The 21,374-nt window shown below is 43.9% G+C and overlaps 1 protein-coding gene across 1 annotated transcript; it reads right to left on the reverse strand.

Annotated features, from left to right (window-relative positions):
• Positions 1-895: 895 nt before the first annotated feature.
• On the reverse strand, positions 896-18,824 carry LOC145417136 (uncharacterized). The gene is made up of 6 exons (XM_080285915.1): positions 18,733-18,824; positions 17,881-18,261; positions 16,920-17,147; positions 16,415-16,606; positions 14,613-14,732; positions 896-1,651 (listed from the first exon to the last, which is right to left on the reverse strand). Exons 1-6 carry the CDS (start codon positions 18,817-18,819, stop codon positions 1,085-1,087), a joined length of 1,575 nt encoding a protein of 524 aa, XP_080142041.1. The 5' UTR covers positions 18,820-18,824; the 3' UTR covers positions 896-1,084.
• Between the last annotated feature and the right edge of the window lie 2,550 nt (positions 18,825-21,374).

Genomic DNA, 21,374 nt, shown 5'->3' on the forward strand with positions numbered 1-21,374 from the left:
TCTTCCTTTTGCAGCTTATTTCATGGCTCAGTGGCAGAGAAAGACAATACTATGGCTCTACATCCTTTTCATAGCACTTCTTCATGACTAGCACTATATTCTAGTGTTAATCTATTACAACTCGGCATTCAAGAGGAAAGACTGCAATTTTTGGCCAAGTTAAAGAGAGTATAATACCATCCACTCCTGTATCCGAGGCTCACTACCCCTAAGGCAAGAGTGACCAGTTGCTGACCCATGAATGGCATTTTATACCACTCAACTACCAAGCAATATGTCCAACTATTCCTCACTTCATGCCTTCCATCCCTCTCACACTTAGGTCAACTCTAGTGTTCCATCCCAAATAATGTCATGATTTTATTGTGATGAGTGCCTCTGTGCCTATATTGTGATGAGTGCCTCTGTGCCTATCTATCTATCTATCTTTCTATTTATCTATCTACCTATTGCCAGATGCTTTAATACCATAAGGGGTGGACACAGTGAATAGCCTCCATGTCACTCTATCCTCCACCATCACGCTGCCCTCTTTCCAATTCACAACCCTTTCTCTTATACCTTCCTCCCATCCCTCCATCTCATCTTTGGTCTCCCCCTCTCCCTCCCACCTCCACTTCACTCATATACACTCTCCTAGTTAGTTTCTCAGTCCCCATTCTCTCCTCATGGCCAAAAATTCACAAGGTACATCTAATGAGTGGATGGTGGAGCTGCCTGATTTACAAATGACCCACAACCCCCTCCCTATCCCATGACAGGACGATGGTGGACTGAATGAGATTAATTTCATCCTGCAGTTCACTGGGTTCACAGTCCAAACAACCTGGGCTACTACTACAACTGCTGCTACTACTACTATTACTACTATGACTACTGGTACTACTAACACTCTGGCTCCTATAACTCGTTCTGGTAAATCAGTTGTCAGGCATTAGGTGAATACAATACTGGAGATGACACTACAAAAGCATTTTCTTCTTTGCTTGCTCTGTATACACACACGTCCTTATTTACTGTGCATGCACACATATATTTATTTCCTCTAGACACATCCTTATTCACTGTGTACGCGTGCATGTGTTTACTTGCTGTGCACACGTGCATGTCTCTTCAAACTGCTCATTCGGCTAAATTTGCTGGGGCAATCTGTACACTCAAAGGGTCTTTCACCCGTGTGCGTCGGGAGGTGGTATTTCAAGTGTGCCTTCTGTGTAAACCTCGACGGGCAATAAGGACACGGGAACGGCTTCTCTCCCGTGTGTGTCCTCATGTGCGTCTTGAGGTTGGACTCAAAGAGCGTCACAAAGGAGCAGTACTGGCAGGAGAACACTTTCTTGCCCAAGTGTGCGCGTATGTGTATACCCAAGTCGCTCTTTGTCGAGGTGCGGTAGGGGCACTGCTTACATGTGTATTTCTGATCCTCCATGTGCAACATTAAGTGGCGCAACATGGCGTCCCCGTCCACATCAGCATAGGGGCAATAGAGGCACTGGGTCAGCTTGAGGCCCAGGTCGGACTGGTCCATTCCCAACGGAAATTCCCCACGGTCGCTTTGGTCCATTCTTGACGAAACTTCCCCAGAACTATCCCTCCTCCTGTCTGCTGCTGCTCCAGACTTTACCCTGCCTCTGTCTGGCTTGCCGGGCATCTGCAAGGCAAAAAACGGCATCGGTCAATCCCATTCTACCCCCTTAGAGGTGTAGGGGCATCACACTAACCTACCACACTACAGCGCTGCTCCTCCCATACTTACAAGATGCTGAGATATGAAGGTTTTTATTTTTTATTATTATTATTATTATTTTTTGAGAAACATTGACTTAGCCATGTTTTCAATGACATCTACCTATTTTTTTCTTGTTAATACATGGATGAAAGAGCTAAACCAGAAAAACTAAACCAAAAGAGAGCCAAATTCAAGATCCATTCACTTTGAGATGCCTGGACACCTTGCATTTAAAAGACTGGAGGTCATATGCAGAGTGAACTATGGACAGAGGAGGAGAGTTCCAGAGTTGACCTGTTGCATACATGAAGGACTTAGAGTACTGGTTAACTCCTGCATTTGAGAGCTGGACAGAGGAGGGATGAGACTGTGATGCCAGACAGGTGACTTATATGATACTTACGACCAAATTTATCTTATGCAATCAGTACAACAGAGATATTTAATTTTCTGTCTACATCCACATACCGGTCAAACTATCTATCTATTGCCAGACACCTTAATCCCGTAAGGTGTGGCCACAAACAAATCACCTCCATGTCACCCTGTCCCCTGCCTTTTCACTCCCCTGCTCCCAGCTCACACCCCCCTCTCTCATATACTGACACTCCATCCCTCCATCTCATCCTTGGCCTCCCCCTCCTTCTCCCTCCCTCCACCTCACTCACATACACTCTCCTCATTAGTCTCTCACTCTTCATCCTCTCCACATGTCCAGACTAAACACAATAAATCCCCACCCAAAAGAGTTCCATGTTCTTGTAATACAGAGTGACAGCTGAAGTTGCCCAGCCTGGCAGTCCACCATTCTCCTTTTGGGGGATAGGGAAGGAGATGAGGGGCATTTGCATGCCAGGGCAGTGGATACGCCCAGTTATATTAGCGCCACCACATGAAGGCACCCCTCCACCACCTTAGAGCAGTATATTGGTGTGTGAGAGAGAGAGAGAGAGAGACAGAAAGAGAGAGAGAGGAAGTAGCCTGTTAAGGTGAGTCAGAGGGGAGTAAGGTGTCAGAGATGATGATGATGATGATGATGATGATGATAATGATAAAGATAATGATGATGATGATGCACATACTTTTTTCACCCTTGCTTCTATGATGGGCCAATAATTTCATGCTGTATTCATTCATGGGTCTTTTTTTTTTAATCACACTCATACAAGAATCGTAAATCGGGTTTTACGAATATTCCTCGATTCCATGTCCTTACCACCTTGGCCATCAATAAGACTCATTTCTATCTTACCTTATTTTATTTTGAAAGGCTTTACTATCTCTCTGTCTATAGTCAGATGCCTTAATCCTGTAAGGGGTGGCCACAAACAAATCACCTCCATGTCGCCCTGTCCCCTGCCATTTTGCTGCTTTCCCCCAAACTTACACCCCCCCCTCTCATATACCTCTCCATCCCTCCATCTCATCCTTGGTCTCCCCCTCTCTCCCTCCCCTCCACCTAACTCACATACACTCTCCTAGTTAGTCTCTCACTCCCCTCCATCTCATCCTTGGTCTCCCCCCTCCCTCTCCCCTCCCCTTCACTTCCCTCACATACACTCTCCTAGTTAGTCTCTCCATCCTCTCCACATGGCCAGTCCACCTCAGTGTCTTTCTCCTAATGCTTTCCATCACATCCACATCCACACTGGTACTGTAGGAACAAATTAAGGCTGTCTGACCCATCCAGTCTGGTCTCTCCTCAGCTGAATACCTGTCAGAAAATAGCAACAGGATGACAACAACATCCCCAGGTTCAGAGGGTGCGGGGATAACAAACAGATAATAGACACCAGTGCTTCTGTTAGTAGACACTCGACTGTATACTGTATTACGTCCATACGATTTCATAATCAACAAAATCCCAGTGACTTCCAACTTCCAAAGCGTACACCCAAAATCATATCGCCAGGTGTACCACGTTACGTATGTAATGACCAATTCGTTACCTAACATTAAGCCGTGTGTACCTTGACTGCAGCTAATTATCCATAGTTGCCATCATGCTGATTTTAATGATGCTATGATGCCAGTTTTAACGATGCCATGATGATGAATTAATTTTTTGATACATGTAAATTATTTCAGATGGTCAGTACCTTTTAATATGTAATTGTCGTCATCATCATCATCATCATCATCATCATCCAGACCTCCTTTCGCACCCTAGGGTAGGGTGAAGAATACCAATGTCCAGACAGCCTAAATCTGCCCAATCCAATAGGCCAAACTTCCATTCACTTACCATTCAAGCCCCCAGAATCCTGACTCTATCTGATACGCCCAAAACATTCACCACATTCTGTAGCTTCACATAAACATATCAGACAGGGGTGGCACATGATACAAAGGATTATGTTACAGAAACAAGAAAACACTACGATATGTTTTACTTTTCTGGCAGTTGCAGTCATCACACAGTCAAAAGGAATGTAATTTAAAACATGAGTTTCTTGCATCAAATCTCATATGACAGACCAACACACAGGATATATGCACAACAACCCAACACACCACGTAAATACCCAATGATGGTAATTATAACCAGGCACCAATCCTACCACAGCCGCAGATTTCAATGTGATTTGTAGAAATAATGTCCACACAATGCAAAACACAACACTTCAAACTTTTAAACCAGGACTTTCAAATTAACGGGTCAGGAGATCAGGACTTACAAAATCTGAGCCTTAGTGGAAGCCCCGAGATACTGATAATAGATACAGTACTGTTAATAGATACTGATAACTGATACTTGATACTATTAATACTGATACTGGATCCTGTACATATTGCTTTAGGGTTGATGTCACTTGGGATCCAATACTGTCAACCCTTCCTGTGCGGCAACACCTGCAAAAATAAACCCAGCCTTAGGATCGGATGGCCGCACATGTCATGTGCAAGTTTTATGCCAAATTAATCCACAAAGTATGACAGTAGGTTACACACAATTTTTTGTCAATTAAGTTTAGCATCTGAGCTGATATCATTCAAATTTAAATGAGATAATGAAGGAATTAAAAAAAAAAAAAAAATGATTCTGACTTCCAAATATGCAGTGAATCGCTGTTGAGCTTTTAAAGTGACAAAACAAAATCTTCAAACATATTTTTCACCCACTCTACCACATGGTATTCACCTTGGCAGTGCATATTAAGCAAATGCCTTTTGAGACTGCTGTTCTGCGTGGTACGGAAAGGACACATGGTGCACACATACGGCTTTTCGCCGGTGTGAGTCCTGATGTGCTTGGTGATGTTATTGTGATAGACGGACGAGTACGGGCAGTAGGGGCAACAGTGGAGTTTTCGCACCAAATGAGCCTGCAAGCCCTGCGCCCCACCACCTCCTACCTCACCCACCACACCCTGTGAGCAACACCCAACTTCAGTATTCTTGCACAGTATTCTAGATGGCATGGAAGGCTTGGTACTATTACCCAACGATTTATTTGCATACTGAGAAGGTTTGGCTGTGTGGAGGAAGTGGAGAATGAGAGACTGACTAGAGAGTGTATATGAGGAGGTGGAGGGAGAGGCCAAGGATGAGATTGAGGAATGAAGTGATGGAGAAAATGGAGAACGTGAGACTGACTGGAGAATTTATGAGTGAGATGGAGCATGAGAGGAGGAGGGAGAGACCAAAGATGAGATTGACGAATGGAGAGATATATGAGAGAGAGGGAGGGGTGAGATAAAGGGAGGACGGGCAAATGGCAGAGGACAAGACAACGCAAGTTTGCATGTGACCACCCATTACAGGATTACGGCCTCTGGCAATAGATGTACATAGGTAGATAGATACATATAGATAGATATTACACCTTGGCATCCTCTTGCACCTCAGTAATTCACTCTGCACATAACTCCTTGACATCTTCGTGTATGCTACTGATGCAAACCACGTCCATATTTTGAGGGGATGAAAAATGATAAGTCAATGTATCAGTTATGCAGGCTCCCTAACATCTCTTCCTAAGTGATTTATTTTGTTCATTACACTTTGCTGTCCTCCTCTGTGTTACTTAAATCATTCTAATATCACCATACCCTAAGAAAACTCCCTAACACTTCTTCCTAAGAGATTTATTTTGTTCATTACGCTTTGCTGTCCTCCTCTGTGTTCCTTAATTCATTCTAATATCACCATAGTCTGCACAAATAACATACAAAACTATATTAGCCAGCCATAACCAAAAGCGAATTGGTAAGGAAGAGGTAATAGGACCCTCGGCTGTGTATGGCATTCCAGAAATGCCGATCGGTAGTCTGTGTCATACATTCCAGAAGGGCCGTGTGAAATAGTGAACTTTTTGGTCATTTCTTGCACCTCCTGCATGTTTATGCTTGATGAGTGGGTCACAAATAGTCAGTGTGGAGTGTAACTTTGTCTGACTACAGTGTTATCATGTTTGGTTAGGCATAAGTGGGTCAAAACACATGATGAACATACAATCATTTAACCAGTTTTCCCACACCATGGACAGGGGAAATATTTAAGGCCGCCGCAGCCCAGGGGTTAACCAATGAGAACATAAACCAGGCTGATGCTGTACTGATGGACCTTCTAAACTATCTGACCCTTGACATAAATAACCAAGAGATAATTTCCTTGTATACCAACTGGGCAAAAATCCATTAACCCCACTTTTAAACACCTAAGCCCTTTCCTCATCCAAAACATCGTAACGAAGACTATTACTGAGGTTACCGACTGACAGAATACAACACACTGACTTTTGTGATGTATATTAACATGAAAAAAGGTTGGATTATCTGAGCTTAATATCTATAATCCTTTCACTTTAACTTGGCCCAGATTTTCATTCTTTTGTGGCTTACTTCAAACAGCTCTGTGGTAGAGAGTGATGTCTTTTTACATTCTTCCCATAGCACTTCTTCATGACTAGCACCATATTCTAGTCTTAATTTACCGTTAAAGTCCACATTTAAGAGGGGGAGATGGCAATTTTAAGCCAAGTTAAAGTGAAAAGAGAATCCATTGCACTTCTTCTTGACCAGCATCATAATTTTAATTTACCGTTACAAATCAGCATCCACGACAGAGAGATGGCGGCAATTGTAGGCCACATTTAAGTGAAAAGAGTATAGTCACACTTGCTGAAGATGTGTAGGACGTTTAGCACAGAGAATGGAATGTTTAGATCCATCCATCCATCCATTGCCTGACGCCATGTATCCCAAACGGGGTGGTCAAGGGCTTAGAGTTAATTGTTTTACAGGGAGGGGCACTAATCCTCCACCTTAGATCATTCTGGAAATTTCACAACAGGTCTTCTTCACTGGCTTTATTCTGCTTCTGTTACATTAATAAATTCTCATATGCTGTTTTTACATTATATATCATCATCATCAACATCATCCAGACAGCCCAAAAAAACAAATGAGATACAAACCAAACTGCAACAGTCTGTCTCTCTCCACTGTTTTAGTCTCATATTTATTCCCACCCGAATGAGTCACACTCCCATTCACTCAACATTCAAGGACCACAATCCTGGATCCACATGAGAGGTCAGTTAGTTTTAGTAATCAGATAAATCATTTTCAAAATGGGAGAAGATTCAGAGCCCATGTCAATACTATCTATCTATCTATCTATCTATTGCCAGACGCCTCAATCCCGTTTGGGGTGGCCACAAACAAATCGCCTCCAAGTCGCCCTGTCCCCCGCCATTTCACTCCCCTGCTCCCAGCTCACACCCCCCTCTCTCATATACCTCTCCACCCCATCCCTCCATCTCATCCTCGGCCTCCCCCTCCCTCTTTCCCCCTCCACCTCACTCACATACACTCTCTTCGTCAGTCTTTCACCCTCCATCCTCTCCACATGGCCAAACCACCTCAGTGTGTTCCTCATAACGCTTCCCATCACATCCACATCAACACCACAACGCTCCTTTATATCCTCATTCGTCAGCCTGTCTCTCCATGTGACTCCACAGGCTCCTCTTAAATAACTCATTTCCACTGCTCTCACTCTTGACTTGTGTCCTTCCAACAATGTCCAAGCTTCACTTCCGTACGTTAGAGTTGGTATCACAATACTGTCATGTAGTAACTTCTTCACTTCCATGCTCACTTCCCTGTTTCTTATCACTGCTTTCAAGGAACCAGCAACCTTTCTTCCCTGCTGTACCCTTTCAAGCACTTCACCCTCCAAACCTCCATCCTTACTCATCACACTACCCAAGTACTTAAACGTACTCACACTTTCCAATTCCTCACCATCCAACCTCACTGTACATTCACTGACTTCACCTCTCTCAAAGACCATCACTTTACTCTTCCCTACATTCACCTTTAGATTCCGTTTCTTACACACTCTCCCAAACTCATCCACCAAGCCTTGCAGCTCTCCTTCGTCTTCACTCAACAACACAGTATCATCTGCAAACAACAGTACAGGGAGTTTCCAAACACTATCCTCTCTCACCATGGCCACTCCAACATCCACTACCCTACCTTGTACCTCTTTTATTACCCCATCCATGTACAGATTGAACAACCATGAAGACATGACACATCCCTGTTTCAACCCAACCTTCAAAGAGAAAAATTCACTTAGATCACCATCCACACGCACTGCAACCTTCGCACCATCGTACATACTCTTCACAGCATTCAACAACTTTCCATCTACTCCATAATTCTTAACACTTTCCACAATCCTTGTCTATCCACCCTGTCATATGCTTTCTCCAAATCCATGAATGCCGCATACAACTTCTTTCCCTTCTCTAGAAACTTTTCCACTAAAGATCTAAGAATGAATATCTGATCTACACAACCTCTTCCCTTCCTAAAGCCTCCCTGTTCTTCTCCAACTAATTTCTCTGTTCTTTCTCTAACTCTGTCAATAAGTATCCTACCATACACTTTTCCTATTATACTAAGAAGACAAATGCCCCTATGGTTACCACACACTTCTTTTTCCCCTTTTCCTTTGTACAAGGGAATAATTATACCTGACTTCCAATCCTCCGGGACTCTACCTTCCTCCCAGGCCAATCTGCACATCTTCCACATCCATTCTACTACTATCTCTCCCCCATGCTTCAGCATTTCACCACACACTCCATCAATTCCTGTGGCTTTCCCTGATTTAACTTTCTTCATTGCTTCCACAACTTCTATCCTACTGATTTCTTCCTGTCTTCTCACCTCCCTCCTTCTCCCAGCCATTCCCCAGCCACTTATACTCGCATTACTTCCATCCTCTACGTTCAACAATTCCTTAAAGTGTTCTCTCCATCTGCTCACTTTTTCTCCCTTCTCCACTAGTAATCTACCATTTTTATCTTTCACTCCCCTGCTAACTTCACTTCCACCCTGTCTTACTCTTTTCACCTCTCTCCAGAACATTTTCTTACAGTCCCTCCACTTTACACTCAAATTTCTTCCAAATTCCTCATCCACTCTCTTCTTACTCTCTCTTACTAATCTTTTCACCTCTCTCTTCCTTTCTACATATAACTCTCTCTTCCGCCTCTCAACCTCTTCCACGCCCCTATTTCTCATCCATTCATTGTATGCTTTCTTCTTTTGTGCCACAGCCTGTTTCACCTCTTCAGTCCACCACGCTGTTCCTTGCACCCCCCTCCGTCTTCTCTTCCTTCCACACACCACATCACATGCTGCACATATTTCTTCTGTAAATATTCTACACACACCTTCCACGTCTCCCATCTGCTCCAATTCATATTTGCCCAATCGTTCCTCCACTTCTCTCTTATACTCTGCCTTTTTCTCATCCTCCTGTAACCTTTCCACTCTCCTTGCAACTACTCCTTCCTCTCGTCTTTCCCTTCTTCTATTCCTCCAACTTTCTTGTACTTTAATTCTGGCCATCACCAAGTAGTGGTCAGAAAGTCCACTCCCCCAACCTCTATAAGCTCTTGCATCCATTACACATTTTTGCATCCTTTCATCCACACACACATAATCAATCATTGCCTTCTTTTCATTCAGTTCACCACCCACCCTTCTCATCACTCGCCATGTATACCTGTGAATCATTTTATGCCTGAAGAGGGTATTGGCTATCACCAACCCCCTCCCAGCATTGCCATTCTCATCTATCTCAGCAGGCACACCCCACTCACCAACTATTCCATCCACCTTCACATTCCCAACTTTACCATTCATATCACCAATCAAAAACACTCTCTCATTCCTTCCAAACTTTTCCATGCACACTTCTACATTTGTCCAGAACTCTTCTCTCACTCTTCTAGCACGATCTTGCGTTGGAGCATACACACACACAATCGCCCACATTTATATTCCAACTTTCAACTTTACCCACACAATCCTTGACCCAACTGATCCATACTGTCTTATGCTCCTCTTCCATCTTTTACTCACAACTATATATACTCCTTCCTTTGCCCTCTCATTCTCACCTACTCCTGCACATATACCCCATCCATACTCCCATTCTCTCACACTTTCTCCTCTCCATTTTGTTTCAGTTATTCCACATACATCCACTTTCGCATCCTCAAGCACCTGGACAATCTCTCTCTCTTTCACCTCATCATTCGCTCCCCTTACATTCCAGGTTCCAATTACAATGTCCTTTGTCCGGTCCTTGGTCGTCATCGTTTGGTCAGTCCTTGTCCGAGGCTTATTGTTTGTTTTTTTAGTTAGTTGTTTTCCGGGGAGGGGCACTAACCCTCCGCCAACCCTTTTAGTCGCCTTTTACGACAAGCAGGGATACTGGGGGAGTATTCTTGAAAACCCCCCTACCCCCACCACCTGTGTCAATACAAAACATCGAAATGAAAGTGACACCTAAGTATTTTTGTCTGCTATTTTTACATTGTGCCCTGGTATCCCCGTTAAATGGGTGGAGATGCAAATGTGGTGTACATCCAGTAACAAAACTTTCCCATTCTTCCCTGCACTTCACTATGGCGTAGTGTTGTCTGCCTCGTGGAAACAATTGTTTTATGCACAGTACGGTCCTGCAGGGGCAAATGCTTCCCTGCGGTTGATGGGTCTGCCCAGCCAGACAGACCATGGTTGCTCAACAGCAGCAGCAACTTGCAGCCTTGTGTTGCTAGGTAATTAGCTTGAGGTATAAAATGATGACAGTGATGATGAAGGCAGGTGGTGTGAGGTGCTGGCTTGGTCCTGTGTGGGGTCAGTATGCTGTGGTGCACTTGTATGCTGAGGTGCACTGCTATGTTGTGCTGTGCTGGTATGCTGTGGTGCACCTGTGTGCTGTCCCCCACCTGAGTTCTGTGCTGCACTGCTCAGATGCAGTCTCTTAATATGCCTGGTCATATTACTCTGCTGTCTTGATGTAAACACACAAAAGGGACATTTCAGCGGCTTCTCCCCTAAATGCCCCTGTATGTGAGCAACCAGGGAGGCCTTGCGCGTCGTACGAGCAGGGCAGTAAGGGCACAGGAACGGTTTTTCGCCAGTGTGAGTCCTTATGTGGCGCTGCAGGCTTACTGATACAGTTGTGGTGTACCAGCAATAGGGACACTGGTGAATCTTTCTGCCTCGGGTCTTGGTGCGGCCAGGAGTGAGGGGCTTACATGGTACCTGCCTCCTCCTACTGTCCTGCTCTCCCTCACCCACAACCTGCCTTCTTCTGGCACCAAACTCTTGCCCTTGCTCCCTCCTTCCACCAATCTCTTGCTCTTGCTCCCTCATCTGTTGAGGATGACTTCTCTTACTCATTGTGGCCATTAACATCACCAGCTGCACCACAGGCACTAGCTTAGCACCATACACATACACTATCTCAGCACCATAAACAAACATTCACTTTATACACATACACTATCTTAGCACCATCAATATTACCTTAGCACAAAACAATAAAGAACTCAAATAACACATCACGATACGGTAAAACCCATACTACCAAGTGTCAAGTGCAAACACATAAAGGAAATTTACTCTAAGATCTAACCCCCGTGACCTTAGCTGATGGCCAGGTGTAGTTAGATTGCAGGGTAAATTTGACTAGTAACCAAGGAGACTCATTCCTACCTTATAACTATGGCTCATCAAATTTTACAAAACCACAACCTGATATTCCAGTGTGACCCAGTTTCCTCACACAAAAACAGACTATTCATTCATTCATCATCTAATCCAGTGTTGCTCAATGAGGAGCAATCAGCCACAAGCACTGTCACTCAACGATCTTTCTTCTGAGTCCAAACTGCGACACTCACACTGATGCAGATCTTATGACGTCTCAAACTCTTTTTTTCCTATGTTTCCAGTACTCGATGGGAAGTAATTAGCTGGTTCTGGCCCTTGGTTTAGCTTGCAGTCCATAGAAGAACATCAGCTGTACCATAACCAACCCCAATATGAAGATTCCTTAAAGCACACCATCATTTTTATATATACTAGACACGTATATTTGTGCGGGAGAGAGAGAAAAAGGTCAGAGCTAAAATTCCTTACTTTCTCTAATGTTTTTTGCTACACAGAACACATCTTCGGAGAGTTTGTGGAGCCTGAAATGGAGAAAATAGAGAGTTCAAGATCTAACCTGTGTTTCTCTCCCATCCAATATTTTCATTTCTTGTATCGTTTCTTGTGTGTATGTATGTTTGAAGCTGGTGTTTGTTTGTATGTATGGATGTATGTATGTTTGAAGTTGGTGATTTTACAACTCCTCCTCGGTGATACTGACTACTCCTATGGGCCCCTCCCACCCCCAACACAACCCCAACTCATTCCCCACCCATTTCTCTGTCCCCCACACCCATTTCCATCCCATCTCTTCCCTTGCTATCCCACTGCATCCCATCCCATCCCATTCCAACCCACTCTACCCCACCCAACCCCATCTTATCCCATCCATCCCATTCCAACCCACTCTACCCCACCCAACCCCATCTTATCCCATCCATCCCATTCCAACACACCCCATCCCATCCCATCTAACCCAACCCATCCCATTCCAACACACCCCATCCCATCCCATCTAACCCAACCCATCCCATTCCAACACACCCCATCCCATCCCATCTAACCCAACCCATCCCATTCCAACACACCCCATCCCATCCCATCTAACCCAACCCATCCCATTCCAACACACCCCATCCCATCCCATCTAACCCAACCCATCCCATTCCAACACACCGCACCCCATCCCACCCACTCCTTCGCAAATCCCACCCATTTCTTTCACTCCTCTATGATGGTTTCACAGCACTACACACGTGATGCATCTGACAAACAGGCTCCTTTTTCCTTTGTAATAAAAACCAACAATTACTGAAGGTTGGAACAAAGCAATCGCCATCATCATCATCATCATAACCCCCCCACCAGTGGATAGCATGAGGCACAGTGCAGACTGATGAAAGGACACACCACCACTATCATCATCATCATCATCATCATCCTACGTTCATTTCCCAGTAACAAATGGGGTGAGTGTGATAGATATATACAAATGTCAAGAAAGCAGCATCATCATCATCATCTCATCATCATATTTTACACAACAAGCAGAGCAGATGCAATACTAGATGCAGTACAGCAAAGGAAATAACAATAATAATAATAATAATAATAATAATAATAATAATAAACCCTGGGAACTGCCTACATCATCATCATCATCATCATCCTAACATCATTTCCCAATAAAATATGAGGTGGGTAGGACACTTAATAGAGGGAAGAAGAATTAACACATAAAATACTATAACTAATGATGATAATACCAACTGTTGCACTAATGGAGTTGCCTTCATCATTATCACCATCATAACTCCCTTCCCCACTTTACAAACAATGTATGTCGGAGGCAGCACACAGTATAGTTGTTTCCCTACTTCTGAACTAAAATGACTTTGAGAACTGTTTTATAATTCAAAAAATCTGTTTACTAGAAATGAATTAATACAGTACCTGAGGCCAATCTTCCGCTGTTGTTACTTAACCCCCAGTCTGTCTGGCAAAGCAGACCTGTCAACCACAAGTAAGCAAATGGTTCTGTGGGACCAGCCCAGAGATACAGTACAGCACCACTGCAGTTCTTAATATCAATCCTCTGCCTTACTATAAACAGAAAGATGGGAAGAATGACCCTTGCAACTCACTGGTGTTGTCTTTGACGCCCAATGTACTTTTTGCAGTACAGTACAGTACTGTGTGTGGGTTTTGTAAGTTTTTTACCAAGACATGTAGCGATATTTCTGATGCAGCTGTACATACATTGTGTAGGGACTGGTGCCCCATGTGGCCAACACTGCCCCACCAGGGCTGGACCTAATACAGCACATACACTGTGTAGGGATCTGTTGCTCCCTTGTGGTACACAGAATCTTGCCGGTCAGACCAGGTCCCTTCCCCCCCCCTCCCATGAGATGCAGGGAAATATGAGGAGGTTTGGCTCCTGGGTGGATGCCACAGCTGCTTCACCCAGACTGTACAGCACCACCACACAGGCTTCTCATCAGTGCCATGCCATTAGGTACAAATCACAGGTGGACGCAAGTGGTAACAGAAATTCTGCTATCATTTGACTTGTGGCCTTTTGGTTCCTTCTTCCTTGCATTAAAAAAAATCAATGAATCAATCAATGTTAAGTAAATTTAATCAGCAAAACTACAGCACGGTCCATAAGTGTCAGTAAGTAATGTATACAGTGTTATGCAAATGTCAGTTAAAAGGAGTAAATACATAACAGTTTATATCTCTCAAAGTTCATAAGTTGGGGCGCAAGGGCTTATGGAAAACATAAATGCAACATAAAAATAAATAAATAAAATAATAGTAGTAGTAGTAGTAGTTGTAGTAATAATAATAATAATAATAATAATAATAATAATAATAACAACAACAATACAGCTAGCCATAACACTCACAGACTGATGTAGGTGCTGCTGTTGTGCCTGTTGACTGATGTGACCCGACATCTGTGGGTCTTGACCTAAGCTGCCCCCATAGCCTTGGCTCGGGTCACTGCCACTGCCACCACCACCCCACTGAAAAAGTGCATCACCATCATCAAAATGAATCTAGCCTAACTGTACACCATCATCATCATCCTCATCATCAACCTTAATCTAGCCTAGCTGTACACCATCCTCCTCCTCCTCATCATCATCATCATCCTCATCATCAACCTTAATCTAGCCTAGCCGTACACCATCCTCCTCCTCCTCATCATCATCATCATCATCATCCTCATCCTCGTCATATCATCATCACCAACCTTAACGTAGCCTACCTGTGCACCATCATCATCAGTCCTAAAATTCTCCATAAAAACAAGAGTGTAACCCATCGCTCCAGTGCAAATGTGCATCATCATCAGACTTAATCTAGCCTACCTGTACACCATCATCATCATCAAAATTAATCTAGCCTACCTGTACACCATCATCATCATCAAAATTAATCTAGCCTACCTGTACACCATCATCATCATCAAAATTAATCTAGCCTACCTGTACACCATCATCATCATCAAACTGAATTTACCCTAACTGTACACCACCACCATCATCATCATCATCATCATCATCAAACTTAATTTAGCCTGACTGTACATCATCATCATCTAAATCTATCCTAATCTAGCCCAGTACTGATGGCAAAATGTACATCATCATTACCTAATGTATACTAACCTAACTGTACCATTAAGTTACCAATATTAACACCGTTATGCTCCACAACACACCAATGTGTACTCTTCTACTGCATTAACCTCTTTGCCACAAACTTAACCCCTTAACTACTTCATGATGAGCTTATCCTGCCACAGGTACCATATCTGAGTAGCAGGAGGAGGAGTTAGGAAGCTTTAGACGCCCCTTTGCTATCTCCATAATAAAGCATCGCCTTTTGACGTCCTGGATATGTCCTTGTACACTCGTACTGCCTAGAAATGATGGACGAGATATGTCATTGTGGTGATGGGGTTAAGGATGCAATGTGCAGCAAATGTGCAGCACTTGCACATCACCAGCATTGTTAAAATCACTGCTGGTGATGTGTGTAGATTAACATAATTACTTGTATGTGATATGCTGTTGAGAAATATGAGGGAAAAAGAAAATGACAGTACACACACATAATACTGCCATGCTTCCCCTTAAGGAATACCTAAAATGAGGTTGACCACGGCACAGCTGACACTTTCAACGGACTGGGAATTAAACCAAGTGCCAGAATCAAGTGAGTACTTCCCAACAGTTGCTGGAAACGGCTGAAAAAAAAATCTAAGATGTGTAAAACAACTAGCATCATCAAAACCAAGATATCCCAAAACTTAACTTCAGTTTTCTGATTAAGTCAAAATTCAAGGGGATAAAAATATGGAATTTACACTCACTGGTGAACTGGTGTACCTGAGGCAGAGGGTATGGACCCCACCCAACATAACTGGACTGCAGGTCACTCATTAGACAACACCAGACATATATCAACTGAATTCAATTGTCAGGATGTAGTAAAATGAAGTTAATGATGATGGACTAAGCTCTTACTCTGACTTAAAGGACAATCAATACTCTCTCTCTCTATATTGGCTCACATCTTCACCCTGCAAAGCCGAATTTGGTGATATAATAGGGAAGGTTAGGTGTTGAGATGGATGAGTGTTTGGTGCAAGTACAGTAACGCTATGTCTATCTATCTTTCCATGCATTTACCTACTCACCTCTTGTACAGCTGAGTGTGGTGGTAGGGTATGGAAGGTATGGTGTTGGGATGGATGGTTGTATGATGCTAGGGTGTCTGCCTCCCCCTGTGCTGCCTCCATCATAACACCATAATTGTAACCGTCCACACCACCATCACCCTCATTCTCCAGCTCAACTTTTTCTTCCTTGATCAGTGCATTGCTCAGCACCTGCAAAAGACGAAGGGATTTTGAATAAGTTACTATAAAAAAAAAAAAAAAATGAATGAGAGAGTGTTTTTGATTGGAGATATGAATGGAAAAGTAGGGAATGTGAAGGTGGATGGAGTAGCTGGTGAGTGGGATGTGCCTGCAGAGATGGATGAGTATGTTATTATTATTATTTCTTATTATTACTACTATTATTATTATTATTATTATTATTATCATCCCACCTCTTTTTCCAACCTACAAGTAAGGAGAGATTGGGAAAAAAAAAAAATTATTGTCAGATAAGAGTAACAACAAAATATCCCAAGCTCACTTCAACAGGGTGTCCCAAGAACTCCAAAGGCAGTTGTTCCTCTGTTTGTTCGAGCCCAGAGTTTGCCATCTGGCTGTCCCCCTCCTCAATGCCACCGCTGCCATCGTCCTTCTCCCTCTGGTCTCGCTTCCCTAGGCTTCGGCTGGACCCCATGGTTTCCCGCGAGTGTCTGGCTTCCTTCCGATGGGGGGATGACAGGGGAGATGGCGATCCGTGGGTGGGGGTGTCCTGGGGGGGTGTAGAGGGGCAAGTCACAGGGTAGTGTACATAATCAATTCTCTCTCTTTCTTTCTTTCTCAATCTCTCTTTCTTACTTGCTCAATCTCTTTCTGTCTGCCTGTCTGTCTCTCTCCCTCTCTTTTTTTCTCTGTCAGTTTCCCTGTCTCTCTCTGTCAGTCTCCTTCTCTCTTTCTCTGTCTGTCTCTCTCTCTCCCCTCATACACACACCTTCCACACACAGACACACTCATTTCGAAGGTGTCTAAACAATGCTAAATGTCAAGCGCAATGTTATTGTGTGTAGGGCTGATTGTATCCATCTAATACTGTGCTGTCTTGGAAATGAGACTTGACAGATAAAGAGATAGATATAATGACAGACTGGAAAACGATTAGATAGACGGACAGATGGAGAAGGATTAAAATGAGAGAGAGGGGTGTAAGTTGGGGGGAGGGCAGTGAAATTGCAGAGGACAGGGCAAGAGGGAAGTGATTTGTTTGTGGCCAACCCTTGAGATTAAGGCATCTGCCTATTGACACATAAACAGAAAGATAGTTGACATTTAAATCTATCTATCTACTGTTGGATGCCTTAATCCCGTAAGGGGTGGCCACAAACAAATTGCCTCCATGTCACCCTGTCCCCCACATTTCATTGCTCTGCTCCCAGCTCACACCCCCCTCTCTCATATACCTCTCCACTCCATCCCTCCATCTCATCCTTGGCCTCCCCCTCCCTTACCTCTGCATCATGGTGCGAAGGGCTGGCTGCCTCTCTCCTCTGCCTCTTCCTCTGTGGGCTGGTACTGGAGCCACGAGCCAGGCCGGTTCGTTTCCCCATCGGCGGCTCATCTGGGACCGCCAGGCCTTTGATCTCCAGTAGTTCCGCTGCCTTGATGAGCTGCGATAGATCACTCTGGCTGACATTGACTATTCCTGCGTACATGTAGCTCAGCAGTGCCTCTATGTCCTTGCTCTCCACGTCCTTGATCACGATTATCGGGTGCTTGCAGGGCGTCTTCTCAAACATCTTGTGGAAATAGTCGCTGCAGGTGGACAGGACCAGTTTGTGCGCCGGGTAGAATCGGCCGTCACAGGCTAAGGTTACGTCAGAATACTTATCCTGTTGGGGGAGAGAGAGAGAGAGAGAGAATGCATAAAATATTGTATCCTTTTTATTGCCTTACAGAATTTTTTGTTTTTTATCCTCACTTTGCTTAGACTTTATCCTTTTGCAGTTTATTTTACATAGTTCAGTGATAGTAAAACACAATACTATGACTCTACATCCATTCCATAGCACTTCTTCATGACTAGCACCATATCATAAGTGTTAATCTATCACTCAGCATTCAAGACAGATAGATGGCAATTTCAGACCAAGTTAGAATATGTGGAGTATGGATATAATAACTATTTTTATGCTTACTAGTCCAAGCACAGATGGCAGCACTTCTTCAGGACTAGCACCATATTCTCAGTGTTAATCTATTGTTACAACTCAGCAAACAAAGTGGAGAGAAGGCAATTTTAGGCCAAGTTAAACTAAAAGGAGTATGGTTATAAGGACAGTTTTCTTTCTTTTTTTGCTTACCAGTCCACGCACGGATGAGAGCATATGACAGAAGGTGGAGCTGTGGTTGTTCCATGACAGGGACAATAAACCATCGCCCATTATCATAGGACACGACTCTGAAAAACAATCATCATCATCAGCATCCTCCTCCTCCCTATCATCATCATCACCACCATCCTCCTCCTCCCTATCATCATCATCACCACCATCATCCTCCTCCTCATCGCCACCATCCTCCTCATCATCATCATCACCATTCTCCTCCTCCTCCTCATCATCATCACCATCCTCCTCATCATCATCACCATCCTCCTCCTCCTCATCATCATCACCATCCTCCTCCTCCTCATCATCATCACCATCCTCCTCATCATCATCATCATCATCACCATCCTCCTCCTCATCATCATCATCATCACCATCCTCCTCCTCCTCCTCATATCACCACCCCCCTCCTTGTCCCAGGTCTTTTTTTGGTCTGCCTCTCACAATCCCACCCCCGATGTTCACAATTCTCACCTTCCACACCCAACTGTCATCCTCCATCCTCTCCACATGCCCAAACCATCTCAATCTACCCCTCCTCATCACAACACCAATACACTCCAGTCCCATCCTTCCAAACCATCTCAATCTACCCCTCCTCATCACAACACCAATACACTCCAGTCCCATCCTTCCTTCCAAACCATCTCAATCTACCCCTCCTCATCACAACACCAATACACTCCAGTCCCATCCTTCCTCCCAAACCATCTCAATCTACCCCTCCTCATCACAACACCAATACACTCCAGTCCCATCCTTCCTTCCAAACCATCTCAATCTACCCCTCCTCATCACAACACCAATACACTCCAGTCCCATCCTTCCTCCCAAACCATCTCAATCTACCCCTCCTCATCACAACACCAATACACTCCAGTCCCATCCTTCCTTCCAAACCATCTCAATCTACCCCTCCTCATCACAACACCAATACACTCCAGTCCCATCCTTCCTCCCAAACCATCTCAATCTACCCCTCCTCATCACAACACCAATACACTCCAGTCCCATCCTTCCTCCCTGTCTCATCTACCTGCAGGATTATGATATGATTAGGGGGAAATGGAGGTGGAGGAGGCCAATATTTATGATTCGCCTGGTGCCAACATTTCCCTTATAAACAGGCTAATAATGAACAGGATACCACGGAACCATTAATATCAAGCATATTTCCTTGCATCCCCTGTTTCGTTTCAAGGACGGCACTCCAACACACCCAAAATACTAATAAATACACGGAAAAATCACAAATTAATTTCTGCTGTGGTGCATTATAATTTGGGAAGTACACAGCGCAAACAAGGGCTTCACCAAACCCCCACTTAATACACGAATAACATACGGTTTTTCCTTTATCTTCAATACTTTACCACACACAACATTTCGACAACATCCAGGGATGAAATAAAACCCAGCAAACTCACATATTAATGGCTCCTTGGGTGTTATTTCAATTTGGGAAGTCAGTTTGTCCAGCCGTCCTGCCTCAGTCAAGTTGGTTGCAGTGCTACCAAAGTAAAATCCCTACACTGCGGCTAAACCATCAGTGGCTGTCGCTAAGCAAATAGAGAAGGCAAGACAATACCTACCCGTTATTCAGTTCTTTATTGCACCTACATAGCATGGGAGAAGGGGTCGGGAAAGCAAGGCAGCAGCTTAGTAACATGTAGTTAGTATCTTTCATTATTAAATAACCTGTATCCGACCAGCTTGATCGTCTTTTGAAGCAAAAAGTATAATGCATCGTCATATCTAGATTTTTTTTTTTTTTTTTTTTTTTTACCAGGGTGATGTCTGTATGACTGAAGGGTCAGGGCCCCCAGGGTCCCGCGTCTGCCGGGCCCTGATTGTGCACCACCAGGAGTGCAGGGGCCCGGAGCTACACTATACCTGGTCCTGACATTTAAGAAGGTAGCCAGCAGCCTCACTTCCCTGAGTGACATTATGTGAACAATAAACCCAAACCATCCTCGAAATTGCTTTGACCCACTAGATTACCAGGTCTTGGTTTTATGGTTACCACCCAAAATAGTAAAAAGTTTCCTGGGTTACAGGAAAACCATTTGGCTTGTCACAGTTTAGAGTCACCCGTGGGTAACAGTTAGCACTACATCAAGGGAGTGGATGGTGGGCGCTCCCACCAACCACTTTGTATAAATCTCTGCAACAGTTCCCTCTTGGCAACATGTAAAAAGTACACGCCACCTGGAAGTGAATATCTAGACCTAGCGAAAAGCGCAACACAAGGATGTTCAGTTAAACCCTGGGAAAATTCTAAAGTCTGCATATTTAGGATAAAATTTTGTAAATATATTTAGAATATGGTTGAACTTCTTGTCGTTGTAGGTAAAACTAAATGTCGCTAACTGAAAGTAAATATCTACAACTAGGCTGAACACATAACCTTTGGTAACCCTGATTCGTTGAACTCATACCAAGTAGTGGTTTTGGGATTAGCCTGTTTCGGCTCTCTTTCTGTTTTGGTTTATGCCTGTTCTTCATCTTGAAGACCAGGCTGTTCTTTATGATTCACCCTAGTAATGTGTAAAATATGAATGAGATGGTTTGTGCATATAGGCAACTTATTCCCTCTGACCTTCCCCCCCAAGCTT

The sequence above is a fragment of the Coenobita brevimanus genome, chromosome 109 (assembly GCF_032717465.1).
Source record: "Coenobita brevimanus isolate Jiangsu-jjx chromosome 109, ASM3271746v2, whole genome shotgun sequence".
Classification (NCBI taxonomy): domain Eukaryota; kingdom Metazoa; phylum Arthropoda; class Malacostraca; order Decapoda; family Coenobitidae; genus Coenobita; species Coenobita brevimanus.